Genomic DNA, 12,468 nt, shown 5'->3' on the forward strand with positions numbered 1-12,468 from the left:
CAAAAAGTGTGTTTACAGTTGAAAAAAAAAATGTTTATTTTTCTTGGGTCAATTTTATTTATGTGGTTACGTTTTTCTTATATAAATAGTTATTTATAGTAAAACTGTAAACATCAAGCCTCAATAACACTCCTTTGTCAAGGCTTTAATAACAACATCTTAGAAATTCTGGAAGAGATATGTGAGCCGAAGACAAGGTAAACATAAGAGTGTTGAAATCCCTGCCACAGGCTGAAATAATTATAATCATCCGATAATGTTTGATAAAGTGAACTGATCTGAAAGGTTATGTGTTTTTTTGGTATGTTGCGTGTTACTTCAGCACACCCTTGAGACGGCGCTGCTGTCCGCCAGCCAGGAGATCGAGATGAGCTGTGATAACTCTGTTACCATGCAGAGCATCATCCAGCAGCGAGACTTACTGCAGAACGGCCTGCTCAGCACCTGCAGAGAGCTGTCCAGAGTCACTGCTGTGAGTCACACAACCCATTCCCACACACAAACACAGGCTGGACACGGAAATCCTCTTTCTTCAGGCGTGCTATTATGATGAGAGTTTTTCTAACAATGTCATCGTATCTCTCCCAAACCAGGAGTTGGAGCGCTCATGGAGGGAGTACGACCAGCTGGAGGGAGATGTGACTCTGGCTAAGAACAACCTGCTGGAGCAGTTAGAAGCACTGGGAAGCCCTCAGGTAGGATCACTCTAGAGATGGAGGCTGCACTAGTACTGTCTAACACTGGCATGGCATATAATCCGGCTTTGGTAGAATAACTTGTTCTCCTCAGTGCTATAAACAAAGCTGGAAGTGTAGCAGATTCCCTTGAACACCTTTTTTTGGTCTACACTTTTCTTGACTTTGGGGAAAAAGTGTGTGCAGCTGTGTCCTTAGCTGGATGTGGATGAGGGGAATAAAGAGAACTAAGAGCAGTTCTTAATTAAATCTTTCTTTTATCTCGTCCTTCATGTAAACCCAGCTAACACTATTATTCCTGGTCGAGCCGGAGCAGCGGCTCGCTCAGATTAGAGAGGTCAGAGGGCCAGCAGGGAAGCTGTCAGTGGTCTTCTTAAGTGCCTTTCACACTCTGAGAAACCCTATCATCAGTAACGAGGAGATAATTAAGTGTCAGTTTCTCTTGCTCCTCTGTTCTCCCGTCTTTCTCCGGTCTATCTTTAACCCTCTTCTCCTCACTCCACTTTGCTGATCCTGTTCTGAGGATAATATTTCTCACAAAGCTCTTGCAGGAGCTAGAACAGATCAGTGTCTGCGCTGACAGCCCACCTTAGCCGAAACATGATCTCCCCTCTTACTATTCCACATTCCGCACTCTATCGTCTGCATATTAATCTTACTTGATTATAAACTTGAGGTGAATCTCCAGGGGATGTTTGGTGATTTGTGAATGTCTCTGTGTGTTTTTTCAGACGGAGCCTCCCAGCCCGCAGCACGTCCACATCCAGAAAGAGCTGTGGAGGATTCAAGATGTGACGGAGGCCCTCAATAAACACAGAGCTCAGAGAGATGCTGCTGATGGGATGGGCTTCTATGGGCCCAAGAACAACTTCAGTAAGCACATAAACGAGGTGAGGCACAACTGACTGAGAAAGTCATATATCAAACAAAATGTTAATTTCCTGGGTCCAACTCTTTAAATCTGAGGATTTTTTAAATCTTCAAAGCAATTACATTTTAAACAACACATTAAAGCTGCTTTCAGCCCCTCCAGATAATTTCAGGCGCAGGGGGTTTATGTGAGAAGGAAAATATCTGAGTCAGTTTTTGCAGACGTTCTTCTGAGTCGGGCCCCAAGTGAGAACACTAGAGAATGTCAGATTGAGCCCATGTGAGAACCCAGCAGGAGATTCTCCGGAGGATTCTCCACAAGAAAATGGGTGCGTTGATGAGGTTTCTAGTGGAAAACTGTGAGAAAAGATAAAAGAAAAAACTACAAATATCTCGTGATGAAATGTGTCATACATGTAGAAGACTCAAACAAAGATGTCAACTTGGAAAAAACAATTAGACTCCAAACAAAAGCATGTGATTTCCTCATTGGAATGTATAGACTACGTTCTGCATACTGGGCCAGCCGTCACCTGAACGCTCTGGACATTTTCCTGTTGTTAAAAAGCGTCTGACCTGGAGAACCTCCTGCTGCATGGTTCATTTGTGAAAGGAAATCTCCAGAGAAAGTCTGGACCCCATCGTGCGGACACTCATGTCTGATATAAATCACCCACATCTCTTCCAGTTGTGTGTTTGATGATGATCATAAGCCGGGGGCTCAAAATGCCAGCTCTGCTCATGAGCACTGTGAGTCACTGGTATTATTAGAGTGGATGTGTCCGTCATGCTCCAGCAGCATGTGGAGCCCTCTTTCTGGCTAATCAGCTGCTTTACCCGTCCTGTGGGCCAGAGCAACCCAGTACCAGATGGTGGTCGCCCTGAGCGTGCGTGGCGGCGCCATGTGTCACCTTCCTTCTTGTCCAGTCATGCCATGTATAATCCCCAGGAGGAGGACTCTGCACCCCCACGGCCACCTCTACCCCAGTCATACGAGCCCAACCCCCCCCCAGTGCCCCCCGTGCCCTCTCCCGCTGGTGTTCGCCCTTCAACACTCCACAGGGCGGAGGAGAGGAAGGCCAGTCAAAGGAATGGCACGCACAGTGTAAGCTCGCTTGCATTGACCCCGCCTTCATCCTTGTCATCGCACGCCATTGCTCGCTGTGATGGTTTTCACCTTCATTTTGATGCCACACCCCATGTCGTCTGAATTGTTTTTGGTTGGATCATCGGTTTTTTTCACTTGATGCCATATTTCCCTCATGTTTATTTTTTCAGTTAGATGAATGAAGCCTTGTTGGTTTTTGTTTCCTTATTTTAATTGAATTGTGCCGCTTCATTTTCTGTTTCTGTGAACAAACGTGTCCATGTTTGCAAATTAAGACACGTCTGAGTTTGAATGTTTGCTTCTTACTTTTATTTATTTGTCTGTCAAACAGTGGTTCAAACTCTCACTACATACGCCTTCTTTTCCCCTTCAAGCTGTGTTTATTTCTGTTTTTAACATTGCCCTGTCTTTAACACTGTCACTTTGTAAGACCTAGTTTTCCAGCTTGGAGACAAACTCTCTAATCACTACATCAGCACTGTTTAATTTGTCTGATGTTCCTCTGCAGGGTCCTGACTACAGGCTGTATAAGAGTGAACCAGAGCTCACCACAGTAGCTGAAGTGGATGAGAGTAATGGAGAGGACAGATCGGAACATCCGTCTGACAGAGAACATCCCGGAAACAAAGGTACGCAACAATGAAATAAGATCAGGCAACACGATGCCACTTTCTCATAGCTGTGTTTTCTTGTGATTCCAAGTTAATTATCATCACCTGGTGAAATTATACTGTTTCTATTCGGTTGTTGTGTGATGTCTGTGTCCAAGTGCGGAGATTTTTCAAGTTGCTGTGTCTCTTGCTGTAATTGTGGAATAGATTATGGAATAGATAAAAACAAATTTGTCCTTTGCTAACGACAGCTAGCTCGTTTTAGCTGGGCTGCACCGAAGCATTAATTGTGTGAGGACCAGCTCGACTGGGAAAAAAACAAAACTTAAAATAGAAGAAACAGATTCCATCCCTTTTTTCCCTTCTCCCAAAGTTGACATGTTAACTAGCTAGCTCCATCACATCCCGTCTCATAATACCTGCCAGCACCACTTATGCTGGCACCAAGAAACCATATTTTGTGGCAGAGAAAACTGACATCCAGTAAATCCTGTTTATCCCGTTTCTAGCACTGTTATCACTTTGACCCGAAAAACAAATACATGGTCAGACTAACCTTAGATCAGTGTATCACATTTAAACTTTTATGTCAGCCATTACCCAGTGTCCATCTAACACCATGGGTACATGGTAACACTACATAAATCACCGAACTGCTCAATTTTATTGGGTTGAAATGTGTGCAAGAGCCAGGATCACTGAGTTATTACTTTATTTAGATTTAATGGCACGATGCTTTCTCTGTGACAACATGGATTCGATTTACTTGCAGAGCAAATTGGTCGACATCAGGTGAAAATGGCTGGCAAGGCATAATTCAGGTGTTGTGAGGCTGAATCATTACACTGTAGCCTGAGCAATCAATGGTAACAAGAAGCTGATGCTGCTTGCAAATTCTGCTGGGAATTCTGTAATTATCAGTGGATTGAGCATGATGACATGATTCAGGGTTAAATTTAAGGGTCTCACAGATACATATGTTTAATCCTACAGATGGACCAAATATTAATAATCCAATTGATGCGAAAACTCCAGTTTGGATAACAAGCTTATTATAACACTTGTCATTTAAACGACCATTCTGGGCTAAATTACCCCCTTATTTAGCTTTTCTTTTAAACTGGAATTATAGAAGTCGTAATCTTCGTTCGATGGGCATTTTGCAATTTGTTGTCACCAAATTCTGAAAGACTAAATTCAAAAAAGAAAGGTCTTTGAAAACTATTACTTGGAATGATTCACCTTACTTTACATTTTTACCGCTCTGGTAAAATCTCTTGAGACGAGTGCTTAATATGATTTAGTTTAAATTGTATTCATCTATGTGTTAATCTGTAAATTACTTCTACTGTTGAGCCTGTGTAATGCTTTTCTAAGCCAGCTGTCAGTAGAGGATAATGATATATAATTATGTGCACGCATGGATAAGTATCTATGAAGAGTTTTTCTGTTCCAACATGTACATCCTGTATTTTTGTATTGTGCAAACTGATGCATGTAATGCAACAGTTTAAATTTAAAGCAAGTGCTCTGCCATTGAACGTGTTACTAGGAATGTCCTACCCAGTTGGCATCGTCCCACCTAGAACCAAATCTCCGGTGCCTGAGTCGTCCTCCATCGCCTCATATGTTACTCTAAGGAAGAGCAGGAAGCCTGACCCCAGGATGGTGAGTCCGTGGACCTTTTTTTTTTCTCTGGAAGTGATGTGGCCTTGATCTTGTGGCGAACCAGACATTTTGGTCTCTATGCACTAGCATTACAAATATTAATGTTTAACAAATGTTATTTCCTTTTCTTATCTTGAACTGACAACAACTTTATTTTCTTAAACCTCCTTATTTGTTTGTCCTTGTTATTTAGCTTCTGCTTGAAGCGAACATGTGCAGAAAAGGCCGCTGGTAACGTGGCCAGGGTGTGACCCCTGCAAACCCACGCTGTCGTAAAATAGATGCCGAGCTGGTTTAGACAGTTTCCAGCCTCAAACGGCTATCAGCTTGAATATAGAAACATGTCATTAGTGCACCACACTGCTGGGTGTGTCCTGTTTTCCGTGTGTCTGAGTTGGAAAAAAGATGGACATGGAGTATAAATGAACATATGTGAAGCGTCAGCAGCACACACATGCTCACGCAGTTCTTCCTGGAGGACCTAGAGTGCAGTCTGTGGTTTTATGAGTTTGTTATAGGCCAAAGAGTTCAGCATGGGCCTTTGGATCTGAGCCTCTTGAACAATCTGGAGAGGGGAAGTCTGAGTCCTCGGGCTCTGGACTGAATCCAGTTCAGCCGGCCCCTCAGCTGTGGCACAAACCTGAGAGTGAACAACTTCTCCTTAGTTCACGTAACAACATCAGCTATGATCACCGGCCTCTTTCTCTCTCTCTCTCGCTCCCACTCAGGCATTAACAGGCCCCCAGCGTCTCTGAGTGCACCCATGTGTGCCAGCAGGAGCGTGCGAGTGCAAAGTAGTCAGGTGGTTTCCATATGCGTTCGCTCACTTTGGTTCGAAGAGAGTGAACATTAAAGAGCCATTTCGCCATCATTATTGTGGTCATTATGTCCATCATGACTGTTTAAAGGGGCAAACGGTTTTTCCAGTGGGTGCAGACAATGGGACTCAAGTTAAGACATTTTTTTCAAGAATACTTAGTATTCAGTGTAAGGGCTGCATTATGAGAAGTGACCAAACCGGATGATGATTCCATTTAGTTCCAAACATCAACTGCAGCTCTGCCTAGTAAAAACTTATGATGCTTGCATTTGTGTCCTAGTGATGCGTATCTGATAGTAATGCTTGATTATTAGCTCTACTTCCTTTCCACCAAAATAACTGGGTGTATGGGTTTTTCTTAAATGTAGGTAAACCCACTAAAAAGGTGATTAACTCTTTTCCGATTACCAGGAGAGGATTGAAAGCCGATTGTATCCATTCCCATTGCAATCAAAAGCCAGATGTTAGTGGGTTTTGTCACCAGTGGAAAGGGCTGCAGCTGAACACACCAACTGTAGTTCTGTCTTGTTTGCCAGTTGGAATTTGTGTCTTTGCTTTGCTTGACTGATCGCGATGCTTCATAATTTTGATGCCTGCGTGTCTAATGTTGTCCACCCTTGCTCACAGGAGCGTCCACACAGCGCAGTGGAGCAGCAGCTGTGTGCTGGGGAGAGTGGTCGGCCCAGGATGAGTGTGGAGGAGCAGCTGGAGAGGATCCGCCGCCATCAGCAGGGGGCCCTCAGGGAGAAGAAGAAAGGCCTCAACATCCGGGGCGGCGGCCACGACAACACACCCTCCCGCAGTCACTCGTTTACTAAAGGCACCCGCGGCATGCAGGTATTGGATGACTTATCGCAGCCATTATTTAGACACTTACTCAGAACTGTAGTTGAGTAAAGGTTTAAATCCAGCCTGGAACCCTGTCACGTGATTGAATCTCACTGCATCTGTGTCTTGCTTTTCTTACGCGTCTTTTCCAGACCCAGATGAGACGCAGAGATGAGGTGATGAGCTTTGACATTCAGGCGCTGGAGGCCTCTCTCAGGGACCAGGAGGTGGTGAGGGAGCAGGAGACGCCCGCTGAGGAAATTGCACGTCTCAGAGAAGCCTCACACAGTGACCACTTTAATTTGGACCGAGAGGTAAGACGCAGCATTTGGCCGTCTCACTCATCCAGCTGAGAAGGCTAATATTAGCAGAGGCACATTATTAAGGAAGTGTTCACCAGCACAACATTGAGTATAAGGGATGTATGGAACAATCAATCTGGAATAATTCAAAGAATTGGCATAATTAAATGGTATTATGCTTTTGATCTGCTCATTCTGTAAAAAGATGATATGGCACTTACCATAACACCATGTGTTTCCTTAATACAGGGTTGTGGGAGAATGTGGAACAATCTTCTCTGCAATGATATTAATGAGCATATGTCACTTATGGATAATTTTCTGTTTATTTTCTGAATGTTTTTATTTTCACCCTAGTCTTCAATGTATTTTTCCTTTGTTAAGAGTCAAATGTTTTCCATTAACTGTATGAAGTGTGCTATATAAAGTGTTTGCTCTCCGGTTGTGTGTTATCAGCTTTCTGTGCCTGACAAAGTGCTGATTCCTGAACGTTACATTGAGTCGGACCCTGAGGAGGCTCTGAGCCCCGAGCAGGAGGCTGACAAGCAGAAGAAAGTCAACCGCATCAAAGCTCTTATGGTAAAAAACAGGTAAACAAACATCCTTGTGATCCATCATCACTGGTAACAGTTTGATAGCAAAGAAAGATCTGCCGGCATTTCTTAAATCCAATAAGGATGCTTTGGTGAAGGGGGCTGTCTGTGCATGTGAGCAGTGATACTTCGCTGCAGATTAACACAAAATCTTTCCTGATCTCAGGGCGATATTTTGGAGACTGACTGATATACTAGGATATATAGATTAAAAAATCAATACATAAAATATTAAAATGGATATATAACTTTAAAATATAAAATAATTTTTCAAAATAAACAATGCAGGAATGATTTGCACTTATGTTAATATATTGCATTAAACAAATGTTTATTTTCTTAATCCACTGTATTTGGTTGTATTTGTGTTTTTTTATACTAAAGTGAAATGGATAAACTAACATTTAAGGAATCATTTCAATTTTTTTCTAATATACGTATCAGCTGATTTTTCGGGCTTGGACATTTTTTACAACATAATATCGTTATCAGCATCATCACCCCACCGCTGATCTTTATTGATCGGGCTCTTTGAAGTCTCGGGCCACAGCAGATCATGATCATAGCTGTTTCACCAGCGTTCTTGCTGCCTGCTCTCTCCATGCAGATCAGTGCCTCAGATGTGCAGAGTAGTTCACGCTCTCATCTTGCAGCCGCTGTGGCATTTAAATCAAAATGTCATCCCTCTTGAGTTGATTTGAAAAAGATGGCGTGTTTATCCAGCGGTAAACAAGTTTAGTCTGGAAGTAAGTTTGGAATTAAAGTTGTATATTTTTTTGGATACTGAAGTCTTTTTGGTATGTGTGTGTGTGTGTGTGTGTGTGTGTGTGTGTGTGTGTGTGTGTGTGTGTGTGTGTGTGTGTGCGTGTGCGTGTGCGTGTGCTCGTGATCGTAGTATGCATAACGTGTTGCCGAGCACGGGTCTGAGCCCAGAGGAGGAGAATGAGGAGGAGGTGACTCTACAGGAGAAGGAGAAGATGATTAATATCTCATACGAGCTGGCAGCTGAAGCCTCCAAACGCAGCAAGTTGGTAGCAGGTAAGTCTCTGCAGAGAGTGGGGGGGGCTTGCTCTTACTTCATTTTGTGCTTAATCAACATGTATCTTCTTCCATTGTGCACGTGTTTGGTCATTTATCATTGCTGTCTCAGTTTCTCCATTAATTCCATTGACTTCAGTGATTCTTTGTGGTTTTTGGCTGTAAGCTACACATACAATTTGCTTTTGTTATTTCTTTTTTGCGTGTGTCATTGTGTGTTCATCATGTTGCTATGTTTTTGTTTGCAGTGAGAAGCCTGTCATCCTCTTCCCCACCCCCTCCACAATCTCCTAACACACCCCCTCAGCTCGCTGATGGGTCTCACTTCATGTGTGTGTAGTAGCACCAGTAAGGGCCTTCACATCAACCTGTTTTTGTCCATACTCATAATGCCAAAGTGGATTTATTTTGTTTGTTGTCTATGGAGGGGGGGATCAGCATGAAGGGATGCATGAAAATTTATATTCAAGTAAAGGAAATGAGTCATGTGTTTGTAAAGCAGCTTTCAGATCTGCACTGAACTCCGGATAATGTCCTGAAATTATCTGGAGTTGCTGTATCTGAGAACGCAAATGTCCAAGTCAGAGGCGCCGGACAATCTCTGGATTTGTTCCTGCCAGCCCACTCGTAAAAATCAGGAACATTTCCAAGTGAGCCATGTGAGAATACAGCAGGATAATGTCTCAAGGATTCACCACGAGCGAGTGGGCATGTTGATGAAGTTTCTAACACACAAAACAGAAAAAAAATAAGAGAATACAAATATCTAATTGTGAAAGAGAGGCATCACACACGTAGAAGACGCCGTCAAAGTTATTAACTTGGAAAGACAACAAGATTCCAGAACTTTTGGTGATAAAGGAAGACGAGGGTGTTTATTTCCTGTAAACAAAGCCACGTGAATTTATAGTTTATGTCCTGCCTCCTCCATTCTGCATCACACCTCCGCTGAATGTCCCAGAGATTTTCCTGTAGTTGTGAAATTATCTGATCCCGATAATGTCCTGCTGCGTTCTTCATATGTGACAGACAAAGTCCAGAGAAAGTCTAGGCCCCGATGTAATTTGTATTGTAGCTTTAGCTGTAGCCACCACTTGTTCTCATCCTGTACATTTCTTTGAGTCTGTGTAGCTACTCACAGTATTTGTTGTTGCCTGCTGATGAACCCTAAAAGGCCAGTGAATGGAATGATTGACTGTTTTCTCACCTTCCCCTACTGCAGCACAGGCTCTGGCTTCAGTCAAAACCTACACATGAAGGAAACAGCAGTGGAAGTATAAAGATGAACCTGTAAACCCAAGGACATCAGCACAAGGCCCACGGCCCACAGAGAGTGACACTTTCCACTCGGTCTTCACCTGTGACTTCTGTTCGCTCACTGTGACGTCTCAAGCTCCTGTGCCACGAACCACACCTTTCTCTGTGACACTTCTCTGCAATCACCTTCAGACCATTAACGTCGCAGCTTCCTTTCAGTTTTACAAGGCTTTTAAGTTTAATTTTATTATTTATATGGTTTTATTAGGTCCTTGTTTGAATATGGGCCGATGTCTATGTGTGTATATGAGGCTAATAGACAGAGTTCTGTTTTGGCAATGCCTAATTTCCATGTGTTCTGATCATTTTAGCTCACTTAAGTCTTTTATAATCCACTCATTTTGTTTTTCAAACATTGGTCGTCAGCCAACGGTTCATATTTATCCATTAACTATCAAGAACATATGTGGATGCGAGACATAAAGAGACAAACTGTGGATCCTTCCATTGTAATGAAAGGAAGAGCCACGTTATGGCTGCAGACTAAGATTATTTGCAATTTTTTCTTATTTCTAGGTTGTAATTATTTAATAACGGATCCTCTGCAATCCCTCTCCGTTTTTGCCGACACTTATGTGAATGTTCTGGCTTAAGTCATTCTATACTGTTTTTTTTTTTTGTGTTGTTTTTTTGACAGAGAGATATTTAAACTGAGAGGAGAAAAAAATCGGATTTTTGGTTCTATTTTGTGATATTTTGGTTTGAAAAAGAAGACGAAGAAAATATTAGCACATGTAAAAAGCAATAACATATGTTTTGTGGATCCAGGATGATTTTTTTTGTGTGTGTACAAAGTGTAATTATCAGAGGTTTACTGTGTATATAATGTACATGGTACAGCAGGATGGGAGATTGTATCCGACATGAGGTTACATACTATATTTGATTTGAAAATGTTCATATCCCCATCTGTTTTATAACATGTGAAATAAATGTTGCCATTTTTAACGTGGAGTTGAATCTGTGTTCTTTACCACCTGTGTAGTCAGTTGTAATGTTTAAACCTTTTACACTTGCTGCTGTTCACTAGCTCTAATGCAAAATTCAATGTTCAAACTTATTTTCTTGATATTCACTCAGTCAGGACTTTACAAGTTGGACAATGAGAGCTGAGTCCACCTGTGAAAACGGTTTCCTTAATCTCTACATCCAGGCCCTTTTAGAATTTTGATCAGCTTCATCAGAAATGATCATATCTTAAACGTCTCATTGATAAAAGGAGGTAAACGTGATTTAATGTGAAGGTTCTGGTTAGTGATGATGGCCACTGTAAACATTTTACTGTGGCTCCCTCTTGTGGGCATTTTGCTGCAGCACCATGGGTCATATTCTGCTACTTGTCCCCCAACAAGTTCAAGTAAGAGCGAAATAAAGAAAACAGGAAGCACTTGCTAATAACGGTCCCTTTATTCAAGGGGTTATAGTTGTTACCAATTGTGTTATTAGTTAAGTGAGAAGAAATATAAAGAAAGCTAATTTTGTGGTCAGGATATGAATAATACCTGAGGCAGTAATAAATGTTGGTCGTGGATAGAGTGTGTTGACCACTTTGTAGTAAGCCTCAGAGAAATACATGTTAATATGATTCTCAATTTTGGTCCAGACAAACCCTACAGGTTTTCCTAGAATATAAATGGTATATCATAGTTTCTACCGAACAAACGAGGTGACCATCTAAAATGATAAATAAAGTCTCTCTCAGTGGATGAGCATCAACACCACTTAACAGTCTGGCAACCCTGAATTAAGGCTTTTTAATGCATTGACGTTCAAGTGCAGAAGAAGAAATGTCCAAGCGGCTCGTCGTGAATCTCCTGGAGAGGATCTTCCACTCCACCCTGAGAGACGCTGCAGTCTTTACATCCACTTGTATGGAGCTGATAGTGTGGCTGTCAGAAGTCGATGCGTCAGGACTTCCAGGGATGATCAAGGAATGGATTTATCAGCATTAAATCTTGCTGATGTGGCTTCTGCTGATATTTGAAAGACCACTGTGGGGGGTCGGTTCCTTCTCAAGAGGCTGGGTCTACTAATGAGCCAAAACAGCATGACCTTATATGTCCAAGCTGCATCTCCCTTTCACCGGCCTGACCGAGGATTTAAAGTCACTGGAGTCAAAGAGGAGGAACTTTATAGAACTAGAGGGAGGAAGGAGCTGGCACTTGTAGCAGCCACATGGGCAGAAGCTAGGCGGACTCTCACTGCCCATAATATCACCTGAGCAGCACCTTGGAAGTCAGAACCAGCGAGTACAGGTTTCTGTCTTTCCAAGCCTATTGAGCCTGCATTGCTGGTGTCAAGCTTATACCCAGACACCCCCAGATGGAGCTAAAAGCATCAAATGGGCAACTAGGTTGACAGACGTAAGCAGATGAAGTACTGGAGCTCATTGCAAGGATGACTCTCAGGCAGGGTAGGAAATTTACATATTTTGTAGGGGGCAATTTTTGCCCCCACTGACTGAAATCCAGGGGCATTTGAAAAAGATTGGGGGCACTTTTTGAAACTTGTGAAATAACATTTAACCTTTGTTCAAAATAATAAATATACTTATTTAGGCTTATAGTATGAGTAATTGCCATCAAATGTCAATAATAACACTATTAGGCAGTAGTCTA

General features: G+C 42.3%; 1 protein-coding gene across 3 annotated transcripts in view; it reads left to right on the forward strand.

Moving 5' to 3' along the window:
* The window catches only part of LOC133009509 (pleckstrin homology domain-containing family A member 5-like), a 93,141-nt gene extending 82,343 nt beyond the window's left edge, over positions 1-10,798 (forward strand). For 2 of the 3 annotated variants that reach the window (XM_061077024.1, XM_061077026.1), the window contains 9 exons: positions 323-472; positions 594-695; positions 1,427-1,585; positions 3,182-3,302; positions 4,837-4,952; positions 6,400-6,609; positions 6,753-6,914; positions 7,359-7,492; positions 8,391-8,854. In XM_061077024.1, coding sequence (XP_060933007.1) covers positions 323-472; positions 594-695; positions 1,427-1,585; positions 3,182-3,302; positions 4,837-4,952; positions 6,400-6,609; positions 6,753-6,914; positions 7,359-7,492; positions 8,391-8,784 — 1,548 coding nt within the window. In that variant the 3' untranslated portion in view covers positions 8,785-8,854. Of the gene's footprint in view, positions 1-322; positions 473-593; positions 696-1,426; positions 1,586-3,181; positions 3,303-4,836; positions 4,953-6,399; positions 6,610-6,752; positions 6,915-7,358; positions 7,493-8,390; positions 8,882-9,755 lie in introns of those variants that run through there. The other variant, XM_061077025.1, reaches the window with a different exon arrangement.
* The last annotated feature ends 1,670 nt before the right edge of the window (positions 10,799-12,468 follow it).

The sequence above is a fragment of the Limanda limanda genome, chromosome 8, assembly GCF_963576545.1.
Source record: "Limanda limanda chromosome 8, fLimLim1.1, whole genome shotgun sequence".
NCBI lineage: Eukaryota > Metazoa > Chordata > Actinopteri > Pleuronectiformes > Pleuronectidae > Limanda > Limanda limanda.